General features: G+C 48.6%; 1 protein-coding gene across 1 annotated transcript in view; it reads right to left on the reverse strand.

Moving 5' to 3' along the window:
• The window catches only part of Prep (prolyl endopeptidase), a 109,450-nt gene that overhangs the window by 73,978 nt on the left and 9,293 nt on the right, over positions 1 to 26,179 (reverse strand). The window contains exons 3-5 of the mRNA XM_059272440.1: positions 7,669 to 7,802; positions 5,613 to 5,743; positions 3,174 to 3,383 (exon numbers count right to left, since the gene is read on the reverse strand). Coding sequence (XP_059128423.1) covers positions 3,174 to 3,383; positions 5,613 to 5,743; positions 7,669 to 7,802 — 475 coding nt within the window. The remainder of the gene's footprint in view (positions 1 to 3,173; positions 3,384 to 5,612; positions 5,744 to 7,668; positions 7,803 to 26,179) is intronic.

Genomic DNA, 26,179 nt, shown 5'->3' on the forward strand with positions numbered 1-26,179 from the left:
TGTGGATCGGGACTCTCCTGGTGGTTTTGTTTGTTTTTTGTTCAACTTGACACAATCTAGAGTTATCTGGGGAAAGGAATCTCAATTGCAAAAATGCCTACAGGCCATGCGATGAAGGTATTTTCTTGATTGATGATTGATGTGGGAAAGCCCAGCCCACTGTGGGCAGTGCCACCCCTGGGTAGGTAGGTGGTCCTGGGGCATACAAGAAAGCAAACTGAGCAAGTCATGAGGAGCAAGTCAGTAAGCAGCACTTCATGGTCTCTGCTTCAGTTCCCGCCTTGAGTTCCTGCCCTGACTTCCCTCAGTGATGGAGTACTACTTGGAAATGTAAGAGGAAATAAACCCTTTCCTCCCCAGATTGCTTTTGGTCATGGTCTTTATCACAGCAACAGAACCCAAACTGAGACATGAACACAGATTCTCAAGTTTTCGTGGAAGATCATAAGGAGTCAAAATAACTGGGAACACTGAAGGCCAAGGACGAAGGTGGAGGACCGATGCTGTCTAACGTCAATGCTGCCATCTGGGATGGGCTGGGGACTTGACATCTCAGCACCCCAGGGCAGAGCCACTAGAGCTAGCCTGAAGTTCAGCCAGGTCTGCACAGCAAGGCTTTGTTTTAAAATAAAAGACTTGGGGGGGGGGGGGGTAGAGGGCAGCGGAATACCCTAGCAGAAAACAGAAAAGGAAACTAAATGGAGGAAGAAGGGATTAGCTGGAGAGGAGGAGAGGGCAAAAGGGAGTGGGGGGAGTAAGAGCAAAGTATAACAACAAAAACATATGAAAGCGCCATGATGACACCATTACTTTGAATTATAACCTAAAAACTAATAATGAAAAAATGCTACAGGACTCTTGATATGTGGCAAACAAAAAGTTTAGCAACAGAATTCACAGCCCAGAAGTAGACCCACATAAATACAATCTGTTGATCTTTAATAAACAATCAAAAGAAATATAGTGTGATAAAGACCAACTTTTCACCAAATGGTACTAGGGGGAAAAAGCAAACCTGGATATAAACTTTAGATTCCTCACAAAAATTAACTCAAAGAAGATCATAGACCAAAATATAAAACCCTGAACTATAAAACTCCTGTAAGATAAAGTAGGAGACACGTAGGTGGCCTTGAAGTAGGAGTCACTTTTTAGATGTAACAATAAAGGTCATTGATAAACTTGACCATTAAAATTAAAAGCTTAACTTGGCCAAAATTCTACTGGAAGAGTGAAAAGTCAGAGAGTGGGACAAAATCTCTGCAAAATACCAGTATGGCAGAGGGCTGTTAACTAAAGCATGCAAAGGACTAGTAAGGCTCAGAAATGAGAAAACTAAAGCCAATCAAATAATAAGTCAGAGACAGACAGTCAATAAGCTGCTAATAAGGGCTCTACATCATGTCGCCCTGAAACAAACCGTAACAAAAGGTAACTACTGAAGAGCTCCCGACCCTGAGCACTCAGACACTGGCGGGCAGCCAGGAACTCTCATTCTTTGGGAATGCATTGGAGGATGGTTCTGGGGGTTTCTCACCCTAAGATCTGGCAACTGTACTGCTTAGAATTCATCACAAGGGTCACCAACGTCCACATGGAAATCTACCCATGATAGCAACTTAGTACGTAACTGCTAAAACAAGGAAACACCCTGTTCCCTTCAGTTACTGAATGGATAAATACGACAAACAATAGGATGTTATTCTCGCTAAAAAGGAAAGAGCCAGCTGGGCATGGTGGCGTACATATGCCTTTAGTCCCAGCATTCGAGAGGCAGGCATATCTCTGAGTTCGAGGCCAGACTGAGTTTCAGGACAGCCAGGGCTACACAGTGTAACCCTGTTTCAAAAAACAAAAAAAAAAAAACAAAAAAAAAAAGAAAGAAAGAAAGAAAGAAAGAAAGAAAGAAAGAAAGAAAGAAAGAAAGAAAGAAAGAAAGCAAGCCATGAAATATAACAACAGGAGCCAATCTGAAGAGGCTGCATTCTATACAGCATCACCTACAGAACTAAAACAGACAGAAAAGGCCAGTGGTGCCTGTCCCCTGTACCTGAGACACTAAGACAGAAAGTTCAAGGCCAATTTGGGTAACATAGTGAGACCCTGTCTGAAGAGAAGGAAAAAGGGTCGGGGGCCACCAGACACCAAGGAAGGGAGGGGACTAGGTGGAGCACAAAATACTTTCAAGGCAATGAAAATCACCTCCATGACTCTGCAATGGGGACGTGTCAGAACTGTTAGTCCAAGTGCAGGGTGTACAACATCAGGAGGAAACCTAAGCCGGGCGTGGTGCACGCCTTTAATCCCAGCACTTGGGAGGCAGAGGCAGGGGGATCTCTGTGAGTTTGAGGCCTGCCTGGTCTACAGACTGTATCGAGTTCGAGGACAGCCAGGGCTACACAGAGAGAAGACTGTTTGAAAAACGAAAAAAAGAAATGTAAACTACAGACTCTGGGTGATGAGTGATGATGTGTTACTGCAGATTAGTTAATTATAAGGTGCTAATTATCCCTCCCTCTGGTGAAGACACCAAGGATACATGTGTGCACCTTTTAATTCTGCTGTGAACTAATGCTTATTATTTTAAAATGTTAGGCATCAGCAATTCACATATATTTGCTGATTTTTGAATACTATGAGATTAAACTTTATTTTCTCACTGTGAAAATGTACTAAGCTATCAGGGCAGTAAACAATCACACCAAAATGTAAAACACACTTTATAATCCCTAAGGACACTCACTTTTTAGGGAATGCTGGTAGGAAGCATAATATGAACTGCTATTGTCAATCATAAAGCCCTCCATCTTAGTCTGAGAGGCTTTTACACACTGCACCAAATAAATAAACAAACAAACCTAGGAAATTACAGCTGGGAAACAAGGGCCTTCTTAAACCAATCACAATGACTAACCCACCTGCAGCCTTAAGGCTGCCACTGACTACCCGTGGGCCACATGCAGTCGACGAATGGAGCCAAATATAAAACAGTGAACATTGTGAGATTTTTTAAAAATGTGTGATAACTGGAGTGCATGCATTTGTGGGCAGCAACACTGTGCTGCAATGTGAAAAGGTTGGCTGTGTCCAGCACACCAAGCAGTGTCAATCAACTCCTCTTCCATCCCAGAAGTCCCAGTCTTGTATACTGTTTCGCTGAAGTGCTCACATACCATCGCTCTTCCCGTCCTGCTGTGGGTATGAGTTGTAGAACATCCCCTTCCCATCGTGGGTCCAGGCCATGCAGGTGAACTTGACTCTCTCCAGCACGTCGGGAAGCTCCTTGGCACCATCGACTTTCATGAACTTGATTGTCACCCAGTCTGAGCCACTGGCACTCAGCCCATAGGCAAAATATTCACCGTCTTCACTGAAGGCATAACCTAAGGACACAGGAGACAGTCACGTGTGGCACCAGTCACGTGTGGCGCCAGTCACGTGTGGCGCCAGTCACGTGTGGCCCCAGCCACGTGTGGCCCCAGCCACGTGTGGCACACCACTCTTCACCTTGTTCACTCTCGTCACCCACTGTCAATGCTGCCTGAAACAGCAGGGAGACCAAACGTGGCAATGGAGGAAACAGGGAGTTAGTCGTGAGCAAACCTAGGCTCAACTGAGGTCGTGAAGGAAGTACGATTATGATGACAAGGTCCCTTAACCTCCTGAGGTCATACTTCCTTCCTTGACAAAATGAAGCCTTGGATTATATGCCCATTAAGATGCTCTCATTCTGAAATGTTTATAATTCAATGGGTAGCTCGGTTAAAGCAGAGCTCACCTGGGACACACAGCATATTTTATTCATACTCTAAAGGGAGTAAGTAGGGGGAAATCTGCTTTTATAGTAATGACTGAATTATGATACACAGCAAGCAATAGAATTAAACTGTAGCCATTAAGTAACTTTTGGGATGAACTCCAAAGCATTTGAGATCACTCCTTACAGCCTCATTTTCAGGAAAATTACTGGCACTAGAAGATTAATATCCACACCATGACATCACATGCCCAGGTAAAGACAGCCTGAGGATTTGCAAGGAAGGATCATGGTGTGCACATTCCAAAAGAAACAAAACGCACCCGTCTGCGGATTCCCATGTCATGTCCAAGTCCTTGGGGACCCAACAATGCTCCCATCCTGTGAAAGTTTCTTGATAAACAGCCATGTTTTATGTTGGTTGTTATAGTTATGTTATCAAGCTATCCTAGTAGAGTAAGATTCAGATACCAGTGATTTCCTAGGAAGCGTGCTAAATTGTATGGGGGATCTAAAATTTATAGGAGGCTCAATTATTACCATTCAACTTCAATTAGTAGGAAATTACTTTAAAATCTGCTAACATGCTTACTGAAATTTTTCAGGAAAAAATTTAAAAAGGAAATTATTTTGCTTAAAAGTATATGTAAGGAATCATATGCCAGGTCTCAGGCTTAATTCACCTTGTTTTCAGTGGACACCTAAAGAAATCACCACACTGTACCACTGGAGTGAGTGGTATTAGGACACCTAAAGAAATCACCACACCACATCACTGGGGTGAATGGTATTAGGACACAGCCCTCCTGGATGGGATGCAAGACAGACCTTGGTGAAAACTACATGAATTCTTATACAGGATACATGACTACTTTGGAACCACAGCATTAAATTAATTCTAAACCGCAGGCTAACTCATGGAAATACTATTATACTCTTATTAAGATAGCTAGTATCTGACTTCCAAAACACTTAAACACTGAGCCTATTTGGGAGTAGAGAAGAGGACCACCAAGTATCCCAGGCACAGCTAGAAATGGCAAGAAATGCCTGCACAAAAGTCTTTGTATGGGTCCATGGAAATGGATCTGTCATTCCCCTTCTACTGAGCAGCAGACATCACTGTTCCAATTCACAGCTCTAGAGAGCCAAACTGCACTGTGCTTTAGCATAGACCAACGGACAGTACAGGAGAGATGCTGAGCCCCCTTCATTAGGAACACGTTAAGAGGTAATTTAACCACGTAATTACTAAACCACAGAACTCGAGAATAACCTCATCCTAAAACTCTGCTCATAGCACAACCGAGGTTTATCTTCTCAGTGGCCTACGGAGGGCACACTGGAAGCAGTTAATGCAGAGGAGCACCAAGGATGCACTTAGGCCGTACAGCAGCATCTCCAGGTCAGGATACCAAAGTGATTCAATTCCACAAGACTGAGAGTTTTTGCTTTTAATTCTAACAAACTATCAAGTGCCTAGGTTTTAATACTCTGATCAGTCTCCCCCATTTACAGCTGGAGCACTCCTTGCACAGCTGAAGAATCTTGCAAGAGGGTTTAAGTGGTTGTAGTCAGATGCATCTCAGATGTTATGGGATGTTATGACACTTCAACATCCCAGAAGTCAATTTGGGTCTAGTGTGACTTATTCCCCAGTTCTGTTTCATGCCACCAGAGTGAGAAAGATGAATGTGTATTCATGTGTTCTAAATATAGTATGCAAAGTTAGCTTTCCTAATACTGTGTGTGCATCTGTTCTACAATATGACCCACACTCTGCTTGGAATCTCAAGACTTCAGCGCTCCCAGTGACGCTGCAAGGCCTCCCAAGGGCCTGGCGTGCAGCACTTACCTCGTAGTGCTACTGTGCCATCATCCGACAGAGTGTTGGGGTCGAGGAACACCCTGGCTTCCCCCTCTAGGGAGTCTTGCACATACAATACACGCTGGTTCTGCAAACCTGTATTGTAAAAATAAAAATACCTGGGGACAGAAATTCCCTGTATTTAGCTGTGGTATTTTCTATTTGTGGAGAAGAATCAAACACACGAAGAAGCAAATTTCACAAGACCACACACAGAAAGGAACAGCTGCAACCAAGAAAAACCTGCCATCAACAGGGACAGGAGGAGGAGATGGAAGTCCCTCCGGCATCCTGCTTGACAGTGTGTTACTTGAACTGCTTTCTTTCTGTGTGCAAATAATTTATTGTACTTTGGTGTGTCAGCCAGAGACAAATAAAGACCAATGTGCCAAAAATAACACTGACAGTTAAATAAAGCAGTGACTATTGCTTCTAAATGGGGAAGAAAGCAGACTTTCTACTGTAAAGTTCTGGTCTGCTTCCACAGCCTGGCTGGCTGCCAGGTGTGAAGGTCATGGTGCTTCTGCAAAGAGAGGAGCGTGTGCATTCAGGCTCCGTGGGCCACGAAGTCACCACGCTCACCAAACAGCCAAACAAATGGCAGGACTGTGCTCCAGTTAGACTTAGGAAAACAGGTGGTAGGCAGGGTTTGGCACACTGACTCTACTTTGCTGGTATCTGTGTGAGGTGGGGAGGGCCTGAGAAATTCCAGAGTAAATGTGTGAGGGCACATCCAATGAACAATAGATTATATCAAGTGGATGCAAGAAAGAGATGAACAAGAGGGCTAAATTCATAGGCTCCACTTTCTGGCCCTATTCTTGGAGAGAAAAAAGTGCACATAATAAAATGTTCTCAAGTACTGCAAGCCAAAGATAATAGTGGAAACAAATCTACCCTGTTATTTGTGAATCACAGGCTCACCAACTAACCACGGGAATGAAGAGTCCCATAATCTACTTTCACAGGCTGCATCATTGCCAAACGTCTTAACTGCTATTTTATAAATACGAACAGTACTTAGCAGTATGAAAATTACTCTCATGCTCAAACACAACAATCGCTTCCTTTTATACACTGGTAAGTTAGTTCAAATGTGTACTTCATTTGTTTGAGACATGGTCTCACTCTGTAGCCATGGCTGGCCTGGAACTCACAGAGATCCACTGGCCTCTGTCTCCCAAGTGCTGGGATTAAAGATGTGCGCCACCAGACCTGACCTGTACTTGACCATTTAAGTACTCGGGAGCCGTAGGGATGGCTCAGCAGGTAAAGCACTTATTGCATGAAGACCTAGGCTGGAATCAACACTGATATAAAAGTCCAGGCACCGTGGTTCACGTCATAACCCAACACCAGTAAGCTCCAGGTTCTCGGAAGGGCCCTGTCTCCAAAAGTAGGGTAGACGCAGGGAGTTGTGGTGAACGCCTTTACCACCAGCACTCAGGATGCAGAGGCAGACAGTTCTCTGTGAGTTTTGTCAACACAGTGAATTCCAGGACAGTCAGAGCTATGTAGATAGACCCTGTCTCGATGGGAAAAAAAAAAAGAAGAAGGATGAAAAGCAAGAGAGGAAGAAACCTAATGTCAATCTCTGGTGTATGCACACCCCCGCCCACACACACAAATGTATTCACATACAACACACACACACACACACACACACACACACACACACACACAAATGTATACACATACAACACACACACACACACACAAATGTATACACATACAACACACACACACACACACACAAATGTATACACATACAACACACACACACACAAATGTATACACATACAACACACACACACACACAAATGTATACACATACAACACACACACACACACAAATGTATACACATACAACACACACACACACACACAAATGTATACACATACAACACACACACACACACACACACAAATGTATACACATACAACACACACACACACACACACACACACACACACACACACTTTTTAAAACGAAAACATCAAGCTGGAGAGCGCAAAGAAAGTGAGCGCAGGCAAGCTCACATACCGCTTTCCCTTCTTGAAGTGGCAGCTGTACTTGGGGTAGTCGTACAGCTCAGTCATCCTCTCCTTGTATAAGCCTCTGATCGGACACTGCTCGAGAAACGGCACTGTGATCTTGTTCTGGGCCTCCACGAAAGCCTGCAGTGAAGCAAAAAGGACAAAGGGCCTATGTCAGCAGAAGCACAGTTACGAAGGTGTGATGGCTATGCCTATAACTCAGTCAGGAGGCTGAGGCAGGAGGACCAGTGATGAGAGAGAGAGAGGGAGAGAGAGAGAGAGAGAGAGAGAGAGTGTGTGTGTGTGTGTGTGCGCGCGCGCACTGTGCTATATTGGTATTTCCAGACTGGCATGGGCTACAAAAACCAAAACAAAATATAACTTTCCATTGATAATTAACAACCGACTCTTACATAGTACCAACTCAAATGCTTACAGGGCAAGTATTACCTCATTAGAGTCTCTCTTTAGAGAAGATTCCTTTACCCTATCCTCCCCCACCCCATCCTTCCCCCTCCCACCCCGCCTGTGGTATTCATCCCACAGCATCTGTACGAGGGTCAGAGGACAACCGTAGAAGATGTTTTTGTGTCATGTGCGTCCCAGGGATGGAACGCGGGGCACTAGGCTTGGAGACAAGCACTTCAGCCTACTGAGCCATGTCTCCAGCCCAAGAAGATTCTTTCATGAGGCCAACTTTACATAATATAAGAAAGCTGAGTCTTGAAGTGGTTTAAAAGCTATCCAACATTATACAGCTAGGGAGTGGAGCTGGCTTCTGAATCTACGCTCTTAACAAAAACACTGTATCATACAGCTCTCATATCCTATGAATAACATGTATTTACTTATAAAGTCCCAGGGGCCCAGCTTCAAGCCCCCAGGTCGAAGTCGGGAGACAATACCCAGGCACTATTTCAATGACTTTGCTTTCTCATATTATCTAAAACCTACCACCATGTCAGCTCCAATCAGAGAACGTCACTAAAATGTGCAGCTGGAAAGTATTTAGATATTTAGAAAAATGGAAGTGGCACTGAGTAATCATGTCAACAATCATGGTTTATAAAGGAAGGAAGGGGCCCACGAGAAGTCAGGAGACCCCGGGCTGAAGGCAGGAGAACGGCCTTGTTCCTGCTCTCAGTTTATCCTATAATGCAGTTACAGACCTTAGCTAGCATACACTGATTGTACAGAACAGTGGGTTTCACCGTGGCTTCTTCAAAACTGCACATAATGCACCCTGAGCTAGTCGCTGACCCCCATTACCCTCTCCTGTCTTCATTTCTCTAGGTGGTTTAGAACACTGTGAAAATCTTATGTCTGCGTGTTAGAAATGAAGCAGGTGTAACTGCACTGGAACTATATTCAGTGGGTTTCATCAGATGTCTACAGATAGATAAGCAGCCAGGGGGAGGCCAGGAAATAATCGAGCATGTGATGTGCTAGATAGCACAATACAGCATCCCCTCCAACCCATTTCTGGATGCAGCTTAAGCAAACGGGGCCCATCCAGGCACCAAGTGCTATTCTAAGTGGAGAGGTAAGTCTGGGTTCTCCCTACTGAGATCCCGTGCTGGGAGAAGCAGTGCCAAAACCGATTAATGTTTATGACTTCAAAGGAGAAGAACGCTGCATATGAATACAGAGATTAACAAGGTTTTTATAATTTAAGAAACCTAATTCAAACAAAGTAAAACTGAGTCCCTCAAAATATGACTCTCAGTTGTTTATTGCTATGGATGGCAAACTCTGGGCTACACAATCAGATCCTGTTCAAAAAAGACTAGTTTTGCCCTGCTCTGCTTTTGGAAGTTCAGCTAAAAAAAGTATGTGTGTGTGTGTGTGTGTAAAAACATGTATTACATCTCTATGTGATGTATAACAGTTTCCTCCTACATTAAAACATTCCAACTTTCAGGAAAGCTTTTTAAGCAAGAAGATGAACTCAAAAACTCTTCAGGAAGTCCCTGAAACTGACCAGGTTCACTAAACCCCTCCCTTCCAGAGTAAGCAGGGCCAAGCTGCAAAGAAGAATCTCAGAGGAACCCAGCTGCCAAGACTCAGGACAAGCTGGCCTGCAGAGATTCCTAGGCCAGACCAGCTGCCCGAAAGAAGCAGAAACCAGCCCAGCTGCTTGGAAGAGGCTGAGCTCAACTGGGGCACCTGGAAAAGACATTCTCTAACCTGCCGAGCTTTCTGCAGGCTGTGCAGTGTGCTCCAGGTTCCCAGTTTGTGAACTGTCACCTATGCTGGGCTAGGCTTTGGTGATGCAGCCGTCTTTGGGTCATTTCTGCTCCTGTAAGTGACCCCAATAAAACTCGTGGTTCACCAGGTTGGACTTTGGTGGTGTCCATACCCTGGTCTGTTGGGGGTAGACATGAATGCTGCATCTTCCCAGGAAAAGCTCTGGCACACAACCATGTGTGTGTAGAGGTCAGAGGTCTTTCTCAATTGTTTGCCACCTCATTTTTTGAAGACAGAGTCTCACACTGAACTCGGAGCTTGGCAATCAGCTAGACCACCTGGCCGACAAGCCCCAGGGATCCTCCTGCCTCTGCCTCACCAGCGCTGGGATTCCTGGGGTGTACTGCTATGCCTGGCTTTTTATACAGGTGCTGGAAACCTGAACTCATGGTTGTGTGGGAAGACTTTACCCACTGGGCAGCTGCCCAGTTCCTAGAGCCTCGATGTTTTTAAAGGGTTGGGGTAGAGGGTTAGGAGGGCGTGGCTCACTGGAAGAGCACTTGCCTAGCATTCGAGACCCTGGGTCTTCAAGGAAAGAAAAAAGGAGGAGAGGGAAGGGGAAGGAGAAGAAAGGGAAGGGGAGGAAAGGCACGAGGGAAGGAAAGAGTGACCTGGAGATGGGGACTGTGGTGACTAAAACATTACTATGTGGTACTGCAGCTTGCTGACCCCAGCTGGTCTCACTAAAGAGTGTGAAGGAGGAAACTGTTTGTTGTTTTTGTATAATCCACACAGCAGCAGCAGTTTGGAGATGAGCGCCCAAGAGTATGACCTAATTTCATTATGGAACACCATGCCTGCTTCAAAGACCGAGACAGAAGAGTTGTGTTACAGACACCTGTAAAGTCTTGCATCAAGTTGACTCAGCAGTTTATTATTCTTGACTATATTATAATGAATTTATAGTATATACGTGATACGTATTATATACTGACTATATTAGCAATATAGTTGAGACTGGATTGCTTTATACTAACAACAGAAAGTGGCACACACCAGATGGAGAGATGAAGGAAAAGGGATGAGTGGCCTGAGCCCCCTGTGAGATTTTCTGCCATCCATGTAGCTTTCCTTGGGGTCTAGCCTATACTAACATAGATCTTGGCGTTGTGAAGGCAAAGGTGATGGAACTGAGGCAAAATCTCTGCCATCGCAGGGCACACTTCTACTGGGAATAGACACAAAACAAGCCCTAGAGTTGTGTGGTGTTCAGCTCCAAAAACTCCCAGAGGGTGCTCAGTGAAGGAAGGCTGCTGCTCAAGGCCCAGCTACAGACCAGGGCTGCTGCTCAAGGCCCAGCTACAGACCAGGGCTGCTGCTCAAGGCCCAGCTACAGACCAGGGATGCTCAAAGGCCCAGCTACAGACCAGGGCTGCTGCTCAAGGCCCAGCTACAGACCAGGGCTGCTGCTCAAGGCCCAGTTACAGACCAGGGCTGCTGCTCAAAGGCCCAGCTACAGACCAGGGCTGCTCAAAGGCCCAGCTACAGACCAGGGCTGCTGCTCAAGGCCCAGCTACAGACCAGGGCTGCTGCTCAAGGCCCAGCTACAGACCAGGACTGTTGCTCAAGGCCCAGCTACAGACCAGGGCTGCTGCTCAAGGCCCAGCTACTACAGACCAGGGCTGCTGCTCAAGGCCCAGCTACAGACCAGGGCTGCTCAAAGGCCCAGCTACAGACCAGGGCTGCTGCTCAAGGCCCAGCTACAGACCAGGGCTGCTGCTCAAGGCCCAGCTACAGACCAGGGCTGCTCAAGGCCCAGCTACAGACCAGGGCTGCTGCTCAAGGCCCAGCTACAGACCAGGGCTGCTGCTCAAGGCCCAGCTACAGACCAGGGCTGCTGCTCAAGGCCCAGCTACAGACCAGGGCTGCTGCTCAAGGCCCAGCTACAGACCAGGGCTGCTGCTCAAGGCCCAGCTACAGACCAGGGCTGCTGCTCAAGGCCCAGCTACAGACCAGGGCTGCTGCTCAAGGCCCAGCTACAGACCAGGACTGTTGCTCAAGGCCCAGCTACAGCCCAGGGCTGCTGCTCAAGGCCCAGCTATAGACCAGGGCTGCTCAAAGGCCCAGCTACAGACCAGGGCTGCTGCTCAAGGCCCAGCTACAGACCAGGGCTGCTGCTCAAGGCCCAGCTACAGACCAGGGCTGCTGCTCAAGGCCCAGCTACAGACCAGGACTGTTGCTCAAGGCCCAGCTACAGCCCAGGGCTGCTGCTCAAGGCCCAGCTACAGACCAGGGCTGCTCAAAGGCCCAGCTACAGACCAGGGCTGCTGCTCAAGGCCCAGCTACAGACCAGGGCTGCTGCTCAAGGCCCAGCTACTACAGACCAGGGCTGCTGCTCAAGGCCCAGCTACAGACCAGGGCTGCTCAAGGCCCAGCTACAGACCAGGGCTGCTGCTCAAGGCCCAGCTACTACAGACCAGGGCTGCTGCTCAAGGCCCAGCTACAGACCAGGGCTGCTGCTCAAGGCCCAGCTATAGACCAGGGCGGCTGCTCAAGGCCCAGCTACAGACCAGGGCTGCTGCTCAAGGCCCAGCTACAGACCAGGGCTGCTGCTCAAGGCCCAGCTACAGACCAGGGCTGCTGTTCAAGGCCCAGCTACAGACCAGGGCTGCTGCTCAAGGCCCAGCTACAGACCAGGGCTGCTGCTCAAGGCCCAGCTACTACAGACCAGGGCTGCTGCTCAAGGCCCAGCTACAGACCAGGGCTGCTGCTCAAGGCCCAGCTACAGACCAGGGCTGCTGTTCAAGGCCCAGCTACAGACCAGGGCTGCTGCTCAAGGCCCAGCTACAGACCAGGGCTGCTGCTCAAGGCCCAGCTACTACAGACCAGGGCTGCTGCTCAAGGCCCAGCTACAGACCAGGGCTGCTGCTCAAGGCCCAGCTACAGACCAGGGCTGCTGCTCAAGGCCCAGCTACAGACCAGGGCTGCTGCTCAAGGCCCAGCTATAGACCAGGGCGGCTGCTCAAGGCCCAGCTACAGACCAGGGCTGCTGCTCAAGGCCCAGCTACAGACCAGGCTGCTGCTCAAGGCCCAGCTACAGACCAGGGCTGCTGCTCAAGGCCCAGCTACAGACCAGGGCTGCTGCTCAAGGCCCAGCTACAGACCAGGGCTGCTGCTCAAGGCCCAGCTACAGACCAGGGCTGCTGCTCAAGGCCCAGCTACAGACCAGGGATGCTCAAAGGCCCAGCTACAGACCAGGGCTGCTGCTCAAGGCCCAGCTACAGACCAGGGCTGCTGCTCAAAGGCCCAGCTACAGACCAGGGCTGCTCAAAGGCCCAGCTACAGACCAGGGCTGCTGTTCAAGGCCCAGCTACAGACCAGGGCTGCTGCTCAAGGCCCAGCTACAGACCAGGACTGTTGCTCAAGGCCCAGCTACAGACCAGGGCTGCTGCTCAAGGCCCAGCTACTACAGACCAGGGCTGCTGCTCAAGGCCCAGCTACAGACCAGGGCTGCTCAAAGGCCCAGCTACAGACCAGGGCTGCTGCTCAAGGCCCAGCTACAGACCAGGGCTGCTGCTCAAGGCCCAGCTATAGACCAGGGATGCTCAAGGCCCAGCTACAGACCAGGGCTGCTGCTCAAGGCCCAGCTACAGACCAGGGCTGCTGCTCAAGGCCCAGCTACAGACCAGGGCTGCTGCTCAAGGCCCAGCTACAGACCAGGGCTGCTGCTCAAGGCCCAGCTACAGACCAGGGCTGCTGCTCAAGGCCCAGCTACAGACCAGGACTGTTGCTCAAGGCCCAGCTACAGCCCAGGGCTGCTGCTCAAGGCCCAGCTATAGACCAGGGCTGCTCAAAGGCCCAGCTACAGACCAGGGCTGCTGCTCAAGGCCCAGCTACAGACCAGGGCTGCTGCTCAAGGCCCAGCTACAGACCAGGGCTGCTGCTCAAGGCCCAGCTACAGACCAGGACTGTTGCTCAAGGCCCAGCTACAGCCCAGGGCTGCTGCTCAAGGCCCAGCTACAGACCAGGGCTGCTCAAAGGCCCAGCTACAGACCAGGGCTGCTGCTCAAGGCCCAGCTACAGACCAGGGCTGCTGCTCAAGGCCCAGCTACAGACCAGGGCTGCTGCTCAAAGGCCCAGCTACAGACCAGGGCTGCTGCTCAAGGCCCAGCTACAGACCAGGGCTAGTCCCTCCACTAGCAGGCCCACTATAAGACAAGGGCTGAAACTGAAAATGCTGAAATCTTTGTAACCATCTGACACACTGTGACGTCTCTGTCATACTTTACAACCACCAACCCTGCTTTGGAACCATACAAACTTGAAGACACAGAGAGAAGGCGTTTACTCTGTCAGGTGGCCAGGCCCGGAAGCTCTTGGTGAAGGAGGGAATGTCCTCAACTGAGGTCTGAGGGCTTGGGAGAGTGGCCAGGCAAGGCAGGGCCGAGGTGTGACAAAGCCAACAGCAAGTGAGTGGCCTTGGCAACAGAAGAGCTTGACGGGAATGAGGCAGAGCAAGGCCAGCAGTCTGGGAACGAGCAGGAGAGGAGGCACCGACTGAGGCTGGAGGACCTGGCGTCCAGGAAGCAAATATAAAGGTTTAGCCTTTCATCCAAATGCAAATGAGCCATGAGTGGGCCAGGACACAGGAAATGTGCTCATCTTTTTTAAAAGATGACCCTACTTTGGTAGAGAACACACTCTGGGACTGCAAAAGTGGAGAGAGACAGCCAGTCAGGAGACTGAGGCAACGGTCCAGGTGAGACTCCAAGTCAAGTGGACAGCTGGCCTCTGAGAGGAATGGGCACAGTGTACATTAGTCTGCAGTGTTAATGGCAACTTTCTAGACGGCCTTGCTGAGATATTCTAAGAAAGAAAACAGTCTGAACTGTAAGTGGGGCTCCCAGCAAGCTGAGGATCTGGCTGATGCTCCCCTTCCCACCAGGGGCGCTCCACTCTGGGCATCCAGCCTGGCATCAGGCTGCACTCTTGCCTCAAGAGGGCCTGGGAGTGACTGTTGAACAGACTGTGATCTTAAGTGTTTCCCTTTGCTTCTTTGACCTGCCCTACACCCCACGACCACAACAGACGCTCCCCACTGTGAGCACACCCTGGCTTTCCCACACCAAAGTGCCGTGCAACTGTTACCCCAGGCAGAATCACGCTCAAGGGATTTTAAATTCAGTCCAGCTTTGTCAGCTCCCACCCACAAATGGTAGTCGATTACTTTAAATAGAGCAATATTTAAAGACTGACGTCTTCCAAGTCAAATGCTGAGATGCAAAACCTAACAGTGTTCACATGCTAAAGCCAAGTTCTTCGTCACCCCTTCATAACTTGGTGAGCCCTTCACAGAGAAGGGGGTGACGAGGGTTTCCTGTGGAGCGTTTTAACTTGGCTTTCCTGGGATGTCCGACTGTTTTGCTCTTAATTACATATATTAGATATCATACATACATAATAGTTCTGGCTTCTTGATCTAAGAATAACAACATGTTTGGGAGAGGTCAGGGGTGAGGGTAAGGAGAGGATTGTTTGGGAAAATAGGACGGAGGAAGGGAGTTCAAACCCTGCTTCTCAAGGGGCTTCAGCCACCACAGGAACAAGCAGAATGTACTAAGGTCAGTGAGACACAGTCCCTCAACATAGCACATGCAGGTGGGCCTCTGAGGGGGTAGAAACACGGGGTTTTTCCTTGAATCTGCAGATGAACACACTTGTTTGCTCAAAACCAACAAGTTCTCCTCACATCTTACTTGCTTTGTTATTATAACATTTAAAACAAAGCAGAGGCTGTGAGCAGTGGCCACACCTGTAATGCCAGTGCTTGGGAAGCAGAGGCAGGCAAGTCACGAATTAAGGCTGGCCTGGCCTATACAATGAGACCCCACGGAAGAGATGGGTGACAGGAAGTGAGGAGTGGGGGAGCTTGAGCTGCACAAGATGGTTATCTAGAGATCTCTGAGCACACTGTGACTACGTTAGAGATCTGCCGCGCACACTGTGACTACATTAGAGAACGCACACTGTGACTACGTTAGAGATCTGCAGCGCACACTGTGACTACGTCAGAGATCTGCTGCACACAGTGTGACTACATCAGTACTCTTCAGGCACGTACACCCTTGCCTGAGGTAGACGGAGCTTGTGATTCACATTCTCAACACAGCTAACAGATAGATAAGAGTGGCTGTGTTTGGGAGCTGAAGACTCTATGACCCATGCTGCCTTCGAGGGGAGTGCTGTTGTCTCCGACACTTTGTACTTTCAAAAACAAAATTATCAAGGCCAGGTAAGAGCCAGGCAGAGACAAACAAGTCACCATCTCACGTCACCACGGAATCTAAAGAGGTCACTCTTCAGTGACAAGGAGTAAAACAGAGGTTATGGGGGTCAGAGGTCAGGGTGGTGGACAGTGGGTGTTCCTGGGGAGATGGTCAAAGGACACAAAAGTTCGGCCAGGAGGAGAAAGTCAACAAATCTACTGTGCATCATGGGGACAGAGTTAGTGATAATGCTGTACACCGGAAAACCGCTTAGAGTAGACTTTAAGTGTTTTCACCACAAAAACAGTAAGTATGTGAGGTAATACGTTACATAGCTTGATTTAGACATCTTGCAATCTTTAAATACATGAAAATATATTGAAAACTACAAACGCAAGCAACTTTTACCCTATCAACTAAAAATACATATATATTTAGGGAGTATAGATGCAGATCCATTATTGATTGCCTTACATGAACATGTGCATTCTAACTTTGCCCTTCTAAGGTAAGGTATAAACCTGTAGTGGGTACCTGTTCTACCTATGACTGTGAAGTACCGCCACTAGGGCGTGGCCTCAGGGCTAGTTTAAGCTGAGGGGCACATTCATATGGCCGCCTCTCCCCTCGTGGGCTTGGATGGTGTGAACTGACTCAGGCGGCAGGAACCGCGTGGGACAGGACGTCAGCCTTCCAGGACCTTGCGATGATTTTGTCTGTCCTGTTCAGTGAGTTGTTCTCCCCAATATAATATCTAAATAAATAGTTCCCTTATCACTATCTGTGGATTATCTGCTATATAAACCAAAATGCAGTTCACTAAAATAAGACATACTCATGTTCTTCAATTCTTATATATATGAATAATAAACATGATGCCCACAGTGACTTGGTAACTAAACGTCTCCACATAACATGATGTGCAACAGAGAGATCAATTAGGGACAGGACACAGGCTACAGATGAGCACAGGAAGGAGAAGCCACCTCCACAGCAGGGTATGGCCATTCAGTGACCAGGGGGTACTGGGGACTGGCCCTCCACAATCCTGCTTTTTCAAATGCCACCATCAAGTAAGGATGGTGCTCATACATGCCACAGACTGGAGTAATTCCTGCTGCATAAACAATTGGCCCTGCACACCCTCACTCGGACTCAATCATCAATCAAAAGAATCTGGAAAAAACAACTGTATCTGCACTAGACACACACAAGTTTTCCTCCCCTTGTCATTATTCTGTAGAAATACGACAAGCATTTACAAAGTTCTGTGCTAGGTCTTGTGGGTAATGTGGGGATGGTTTGAGTGCTCAGATAACGTGCAGTCGCAAATCACTTTACACTAGGAGCCTGAGCATCCGAAGGTTCTGGTGCTCACGGAAGGTCTTGGACTCAATCCCCTGCAGATGCCCTGTGATTAACATAATTAGCAAGTAAACCAGCTTCTGGAGGAAGTGGCTGGTGCCCAGTGAGGCCTGGCAGGAAACTATAACCCAGCCAAAGTGCAAAGCTGAGTGTTCCGAAAGCCAGTGGGGACACACATGGACCCCCTCCACTCAGCAGAGCTCAGCAGCTCCTCTTCCAGGGCAGGGACTCTCTCAGACAAAAGCAGGACAATGGGTGGCAGAGCTCCCCTGCCCACGGCCAAGAGACCCAGGACCTGCAGGGGCTGCGGTCAGCAGGCCACGTGAGGCCCCCTAGAAGCCCAGCCAGGTCTCCCTCCTGGGTGCTGCTTGTCCCTGAATCAGTTTGTTTCTCACTGGGGCTAGTTACTGTCTACAAGGGAAGAGGAAAGAGAGACCTTTGACTTGGGTCTGAGGCTCTACTGACCAAAAGTCTGGGAAAGAAATGTACAGTTCAATCCTAAATACCTAATTATTAAAAAATTACAACAGAAGACACAGCCTCGCCTGAATAATCAATAAGCAAATCCAACACACAGTAAGTGTATTTGGAAAATAAAACCAGACATGGAACAGGGGTTATGGCTCCAGGAAGTGAGTGCTGTGCTGTGCAAGCTGGAGGACCAGGGCTGGCTGGGGCTGGGTGAACCGGTGAGCTGCAGACTGAGTAAGAGGGTGTCTCAAAAATGGGGGGAGACAACTTCTGGCTTCCACATTTACAAGCATACAAACCAACCTACATGGAAACATTATCTGCGCGCTCTCTCTAGAGAGAGAGCAAGAGCGAGAGAGCGAGAGAGAGCGAGAGAGAGAGAGCGAGAGAGAGAGAGCAAGAGAGAGAGAGCGAGAGAGAGAGAGAGAGAGAGAGAGAGAGAGAGAGAGAGAGGGAGAGGGAGAGGGAGAGGGAGAGGGAGAGGGAGAGGGAGAGGGAGAGGGAGAGGGAGAGGGAGAGGGAGAGGGAGAGGGAGAGGGAGAGGGAGAGGGAGAGGGAGAGAGGAAGAGAGACAGGGAGAGAGAAAGACAGAGACAGACAGCTAATTCTAAATTAAAGTACATGAGAAGTGGCCAGAAAGTGTGTGTGCGTGTGTGTGCGTGTGTGTGTGCGCACGTTGTGTGTGTGTGTGTGTGTGTGTGTGTGTGTGTGTGTGAGAGAGAGAGAGAGAGAGAGAGAGAGAGAGAGAGAGAGAGAGAGAGAGAGAGAAACTATTAGAAGTTGAAGTTCGTGAGATGTGCCCAGCATTTCTTCTAGGTACCTTTGGGAAAGAAAGCCTGACCCCTGCTGGCCAACCAGAGTATCAACTCCTCAGATCCAACCAAGGCCAGCGCAACATCCACAGGCTGCAGCTAGGGGAAGGTTTACCTTCAAGACTCTCGCAGGCACTGGCAGAGGTCTAGTCCACAGTATTTCACCGAGCTGCTTAGGACAAGGGCGTGGGGCTGAGTGCACACCTGGATATGCTGAGCACTGAGAGCAGAGATCTCCCTGTGCCTAATGACAAGCATCTGCTTCGGGTGAGCACTCTGTACTCACAGGAAACGCCAAGCTGGAAAGCAGCAAACAGTTCTGCCCTCAGCCTTAGACTCTAAGGTCAACTCCTGCCTCATGAGGCCTCATCATTTGCAACTGCTCATTCTTCCTTAGGATCCCGGGTCCCAGAGCTGGCACCTCAGTGGGATCGGCATTACAGCTCCATGCAGTCTCCAGTCTGTGCTATGTGTCCTCTACATTCTTCTCTAAGTAAATCCTGCTCATCTTAATGGCAGTTTCCACCAATTCTTGTCTACAAGGCCAGGCTACAGATAGATGCTTGCTTGAGATCAGAGGTAAGCACTGGTAGATAGATTACCTCATCTTAGGAAGCATCTTAGGACTGTGGAACCTAAAGGAACATGGCCTTCTTTTGCTACCACAGAGCAGCCAGCTGGGAAACAGGCAAAGACCCCAAAGGACCAAGAGCCAGGTTCCGGGAAACACCACACGCAATCCCAGATCAGATGGAACCTGAAAACACACACCCCCTGGACTCCATGAAGCAACACTCTGCTACAAGCCACTTTCCTTGGGTTTCAGACATGCCAATCATGGGGCCTGACAGGCAGTTCTAAGAGCCCAGTTTGCTGAACAAGGTTAGAGTGGTCACCCAGAACCAGGACAGGCTGACGGAAGCTTGTCCCAGGGCCGACTGGGAAGTCCGAAAAGAATGTCTATACCAAGAAACTTATCATCAAGGGAAACTAAGCATTCATTTTTTTTTTAAGGGAACCTGGAACATTTTATTTATTTATTATGTATATAGTGTTCTGTCTGCATATATGCCTGCACCTCCAGAAGAGGGCGCCACATCTTATAGATGGTTGTGAGCCACGACCGACGTGGTTGCTAGGAATTGAACTCAGGACCTCTGGAAGAACAGCCACTGTTCTTATTAACCTCTAAGTCATTTCTCCAGCCCCAAGCATTTATATTAAATTTTTTAAAAAAGTAAATAAAAACTTATGAGTAGAAATTTTAAAAAGCATAATTTGTAAGTCAAAGAACTACTTTTTCGTTTAAAAGAAAAAATACATTCAGCCACAGCTCTAGTCAAACTAACGGGGAGTGAGGAGATGGATATTCAAAATCAGAAGGGACACAGAAATACAGCTTCAGTGAGATCATGGAGTATAATGCCCAACCTCACCCTAGCAAACTAAACACCTTGGTAAAAGGGACAGTCCCTTGGAAATACGGATGATTAAAACTGATCCAAAAGCTGGCAGTGGTGGCGCACACCTTTAATCTCAGCACTCGGGAGGCAGAGCCAGGCGGATCTCTGTGAGTTCGAGGCCAGCCTGGGCTACCAAGTGAGTTCCAGGAAAAGTGCAAAGCTACACAGAGAAACCCTGTCTCGAAAAACCAAAAAAAAAAAAAAAAAACTGATCCAAAAAAGTCCTGAACAGAGTGATGGAAAACCTGGGAAAGGCTCAAAAGTTAATCTTAATATTTGGACTTGTCCCACACCGCTCCACAGAGGAGGTCTTGAAATCCTCAAGAAGCAGGGAACTCCCGTGCTATGTAATCTGTCCACTAGGGGTGCAGTGACCAGCGCTTCCTGCAACTCTGATAAGTGGCTCGAAACCATTTAATCATTTAATTTTCACAACTATGTGAGGTGGTTTTCTTCAAATTACAAGGTAAGAAAATTGAAGCTTAGACAGGGTAAAAACATCACCACAGGACTACTAAAATTGTGGAGCTGGAATCCAACCCTATTTTTACTTCTAAAGTTGTTCATTTAATGACTACACAGTACCACCAAATCACCAGATTCCAAGTCTGTAAGGGTTCTCTTGAGTTGCTGGAGGGAATGGGGGAGGAAGAAAACTCTGGAAGAAGGAAGAGCAAATAAGGAGCTGATATAAGCACCTAGGTGCACAACCAGCCTATGGTGAGCATGGGTGAGAAGAAAGAGAAGGGGCAAGTGTGGGGAGGCACAGCTGAGTGCCAGAGGCTCACGGGGACTGAACTGCCCAGGTCCAAATGCTCAGGTCACACACAAGTCCACGGGTTTTGATACCTGGGCTTCCCCAGTGAGAAAAACTAGACACACATCCCACCCCACCCCCGGAACCCTACACACACCCCACTCTCCTACACACACTGTGATTTACAAAGATGCTATATATAGACAAGGAGTGGGGCTGCAGGGCCTGACAAGCGGGCCCTACGTAAGCCTACATTACTTCCTCTAATCACATCTTAGCGTCCTCAGAGACAGTCTTCCCAGGCCTCCTAGATCTTAAAAACCAGGGATGGGAACTGGGATTTCAACCACAGCCAGACGCTCCAGAAGTGAAGCATCGTGCCTTGCAGAGGGGTCTCTGGTGTCTTCCATGAGTGAGGGCTGTTCCCCACAAACATGGCAAATGGACTAAGAGAAGCTAAATGTGGAGAAGAATAAAAGAGGTTGGGAGACGCAGTGGTCGGTCCCTCCACACTAACCACTAAGCTGCACATATCTGGCCACAGTTGTCACCTGACGCCAGCATCTCAGAGAAGAACCACAGACCTGAGTCGATGCCTACAGGGAAAACAGACATGCTCTGTGCCAATGCCTTTAAGCATCTCGCCAGCGCCTTGGGGTCAGCTTTTCTACCGTGGCGTTTTCTCAAACAGCAATCAAATGGGACTCAAGATGCAATTCAGTGTCTCTTCGGCACTGCCCTCTAAGCTCAAAGGCAGGTTCTCCGGCCCGCGTTAGCCCGGACATTCCACAGTGGCACACTGCACACCACAGCACATGTAACCTAAGAGTTGGTACGGGAGTTGAGACAGAGGAACAGAAGGGGAGGGAACAAGTTCAGAGAAAGATGAGACTCTGGGGGCAGCGGCCATCTACTTCCCTTCCTTCCTAGTGAACAGAAATTCTAGGTATCGGTGCTGCCACTGCAGGAACCAGAATCCTGGGTTCCCACCACACCTTGTTCTGTTCCCACAGGAGAGACAAGAGATAAGCACTTGTGTGGAGGTTGGCTGACAAGCGCCCCCCCCCCACACCTTGTTCTGTTCCCACAGGAGAGACAAGAGATAAGCACTTGTGTGGAGGTTGGCTGACAAGCGCCCCCCCAACTTCCCCACCCCCTGGGCACAGTTACGGAACAAGAGGAGAGGGCTCCATCACTGCAAACAGCCTTTGCAGTGTTCAAGGTAGCGTGAGTTCCTACACTGAGCACTGAGCGCTGCCTGCTCCAAGTGTGGCCCTCAGCACATCATCCCCGCAGCGGCCCTCAGCACATCCCTGCAGCGGCCCTCCAAGCCTTGATGTGAATTCCTCGTTTACCTAACTTGGCCAGAATCAGTTTCTACTGCTTACGTCAAAAACTCTGGAACAAGGCCAGTGAGATGGCACATACAGTCCTGATGACCCGGGTTTGATACCCAAAACACACATGCACACATGCATTAACAATAAACAAAATCAAACAGCTCAAAAACCCTGGGACAGGGCGAGACAAGAAGAAAGAAAGCCAACAGAGCGGGCAGCGCTCAAGAGGAGTCACTGGGCAGCAGCAACTTCCTCATGCTTCTGACAACTATGTCAGCGAGAGAGCAAAAGGAATTTGTACCCTAAATACATAATCTCAAGTGTGGATTTAGGTAAAGAATGTTTACAAACGGAACTTGGGCTACACATTCCCACAGGAAAGGTAGGTAATGAGACATTTGAGACGGAAGTCCTGGAGACTGCAATAACGTGTGGCAGTATGTTTACTTCAAGCATTTTCTGTCTCCACTTGATAAGGTAACACAGAGTGTAATTCTCCATCCAGGTCCCGACATGAGACTTTAATGAATGGGTAGAAGGGCATTTCACAGGCCTACTTTGCCAGTGGGGTTCACCATGTGCCAATTAAAAGGGAGGCACCAAACAGCTCGGAGGTGACCACTGGCCCAGTTTAACCATCACACTGTAAAACGCAGAAATCAAGTTTTCAAGTGGGGTGGCCATCGAGACTAAGAGTGTATCTTTTTTGTGAAAAATCTACGACTCAAAAGGGAAATCTGGCTAAGTTTGTGGATGAGGTGAAGGGTCTTTAAAGCTCAACACTGAGGAGCTGACTAGGAAAGCAGGCTGGGAGGATGGGACACTGTACTGTAGTGCCCATCCACCACCATCTTGGTTTACTCACTGCGTATGTTAAATGGAGTTTCACATACATAGCACATATGCTCACATGGGTGTCATAACCTCACAGCTACATGAATACATAAAATTTTCCTCTATTCTATGTGTGTGTGTGTGCACATGCACACATATATACATGTTCACACGTGTGGGCACACCTGTGCATGAAGGTGCACGTGTGTATGTTGGGCAAAGGTTGGTGTCAGGTGTTGTATTCCTTGATTGGTCCCTATATACTGGAGCAGGATCTCTGGCCGAACCCAGAGCTCACTGATTCAAGCAGTCCAGTTAACCAGCTTGCTCTAGGGCAGCAGTGCTCAACATAGGAGTCAACAACCCGTTCAGAGGGTCGCCTAAGACCATCAGAAAACACAGATATTCACATTATGACTCATAACAGTAGGAAAGTTACAGTTATGAAGTAGCAACAGAAATAATCTCATGTTGGAGGTCACCACAACACGAGGAGCTGGATTAGAGTCACAGCATTAGGAAGGCGAGAACCACTGTTCCAGGACTTCCCCGCCTCTGCCTCCTGTGCACTGGGATGACGGTGAGCCACCACATCCGCTCGGCTTTTACACGGGGGATCTGCACTGCAGTCCTCACGTGTGTACAAGCACTCTACCCCCGGCTGTCTCCCCAGGGCCCACTCACTTGTTCTTAGAAAGGAAACGAAACTAAAAGGCTGCCTTTCGTCACAGACGTGCAAATAAAACTAAGGGCTCACTTGTGCCCTCTGACTTCTAGGTCACCTGACAAACATTCCATTCCACCACAGAAGAGCGTCACCTAGACTGGAGGAACAGAGCAAACATCGTCTTCAAAGAACACAGTAACCCAAACCCACCTCCAGCTGACTTCCCGTGTGCCTCAGCTCCCCCAGCCAGTGCTCACGGCTACTTCACCAGCACTTCACGGCACTGAAATTCCTCTGAGCAAGCTTCCACTCCACTGGCTTTCCTGCAACCTGCCCGGTGGGACAATGCAGTCAGAGAGATCCCCGTTCATCTGGCTCTGCACCACACTAGGAAAAGCTCCTGCTCCACGCAGCCCTAGGCCAGACTAATACAAACAGCAACGCCTGGTTTAACACTAGAGAGCAAAACTAAAACAAAACAAGCATGTGGAAAACCGGTCTCAGCCGATGCAGGAATGGAGCCCAAGAAAGCAGGCGCTTTGCTCCTAAAATCCGTCCTCGGCTGTCTGCCCATGGAGGTCACTGATCTCGTAGAAACTATTGGATTATTTAAATGTCCCAGACAAGGAAAGGAGAAGCAATGAAACAGAGGAAGACGATAAGACACTTCCAAGCTTCTCGTCCCCAAGACGGAAGGCGGTTGGTCCTACTTTTTAGCCCCTTGCCAGCAGGTGTAATGTGGTTACCATAAACAACCCGGTCAACAGGAGACTGGGAAGAGAAGGTACGAGACGCTCTAGGAAAGGACACACACACTACACAGTCTCTAAAACAAATGGCGGTTCATCTTATTTGTTTAGAAAGGATACCTATACACACAATGTTTTGCATTGATTTTTCTGGTTGCTATAAGAATTCTCTAAAGAAACAGAAGGGAAATAGAGCTGATAGTCTTTCTTTGCCAGGAGAAGCTCCCAAGAGAAAAAAAAAAAAGTCATTGGAGATATTTAGCTGACTATACATTTGGTTCCTCGAGTGCCCCGATCCCGAGGAGTTCTGATGAAGTCAGAGACTGACTTCACAATCAGAATTTAAACAGCTAGCCCTTGAAAGGTGTAAATGCTTCCTTTCTCTGTGCACATCTCCTTCAGCCACGCAGTACCAACTCCAGGAAGTCAGTTAAAGGGGTGAAGATACCTAAGATGCACAGGATAAAGAGAACGTGATTACAGACGCCACTTCAATCTAGACCTGAGGTCTACAAAGCCAAGCCTAGGGAGTGGGAAGAAATGATCTCAATTATCACTATGGGGGCGGGGAGGGGCCCTGTGGATTATTGCCAGCTCCCAGGAGAACACACACAGTTCACTACTCCTGCAGTGACCCAGATGACAAAAGCAAGGGACGCCATCTCCAAAGTCCCAAGGGGCCAGGCAGAGCCAAGGGGAGGAGATCCCCTTATGGGCTATACAGGGGACCAGAGCGCCCCCTATACAAGGCATACTGATTTCTGAAAGGTACTGGCCTTGTCAGCCAGGCTACCACTGACCTTTAAGACAGTGGTTTACAGAAGCTCCTCAACTGAAGTTATATCCTGATGAACGTACCAGAAGTTTAAAACAAAGTAAGTCGAAACTGCATTTACTAGGCCCAACTTACCAAAGCACAGCATCAGCACCAGGATGCACTGTAAACTCTCGATGGCTGACTGTCACTCCTGTGGCTGGGCACCTGGGTGCCACAGCTGCTGCTATGGCCAGCGAGCACCACACTCCATCACCAGCTGAGGAAAAGATACATTCGAAACCCCAACTACTGCTGCCACTTGATGCATACTGCTTTCCCTAGGTAGTGCTGGGAAGTCATTAAGTCCTCATCAGCTGTGTCTGGGGCAGGAGATGGAGGGGAAAGGCAGGCACATCCGGGAACATGGAGAGTTGCTTGTGGACCAGCACAGAATGACTACGAAGCATAGACTGATTTTTTTTTTTTTTTCAAATCACAGGGAAGGATTGCAAACCTCCCCAGGATCCAGGCACCTGACATCTCATTTACACCAAGAGATTTACTGTGTACAGAAAGAACGCTTCCATCCTAACAGAGCTCAACAGATCCTCTCTTTCTCCCAGGGCAGGAACACCCACAAACAAAAGCAGGCCAGGGGAATGGCCGAGCTCCCTCCAGAAGCCAAGGGACTCGGGACGTGGAGGGAGGGCAGAGGTGCAGGGCAGTCACAGAAGCCAGCAAGCAGGGCAAGCCAAACAGTGTCATGTAGCTGCTTCTCAAGAAACATCTAGAAACTGAAGCTAGAGGAACAGAACGCTGCACTTTCCAAGACAATGTGTGAAGCCAATTT

The sequence above is a fragment of the Peromyscus eremicus genome, chromosome 8b (assembly GCF_949786415.1).
Source record: "Peromyscus eremicus chromosome 8b, PerEre_H2_v1, whole genome shotgun sequence".
Lineage (NCBI taxonomy): Eukaryota > Metazoa > Chordata > Mammalia > Rodentia > Cricetidae > Peromyscus > Peromyscus eremicus.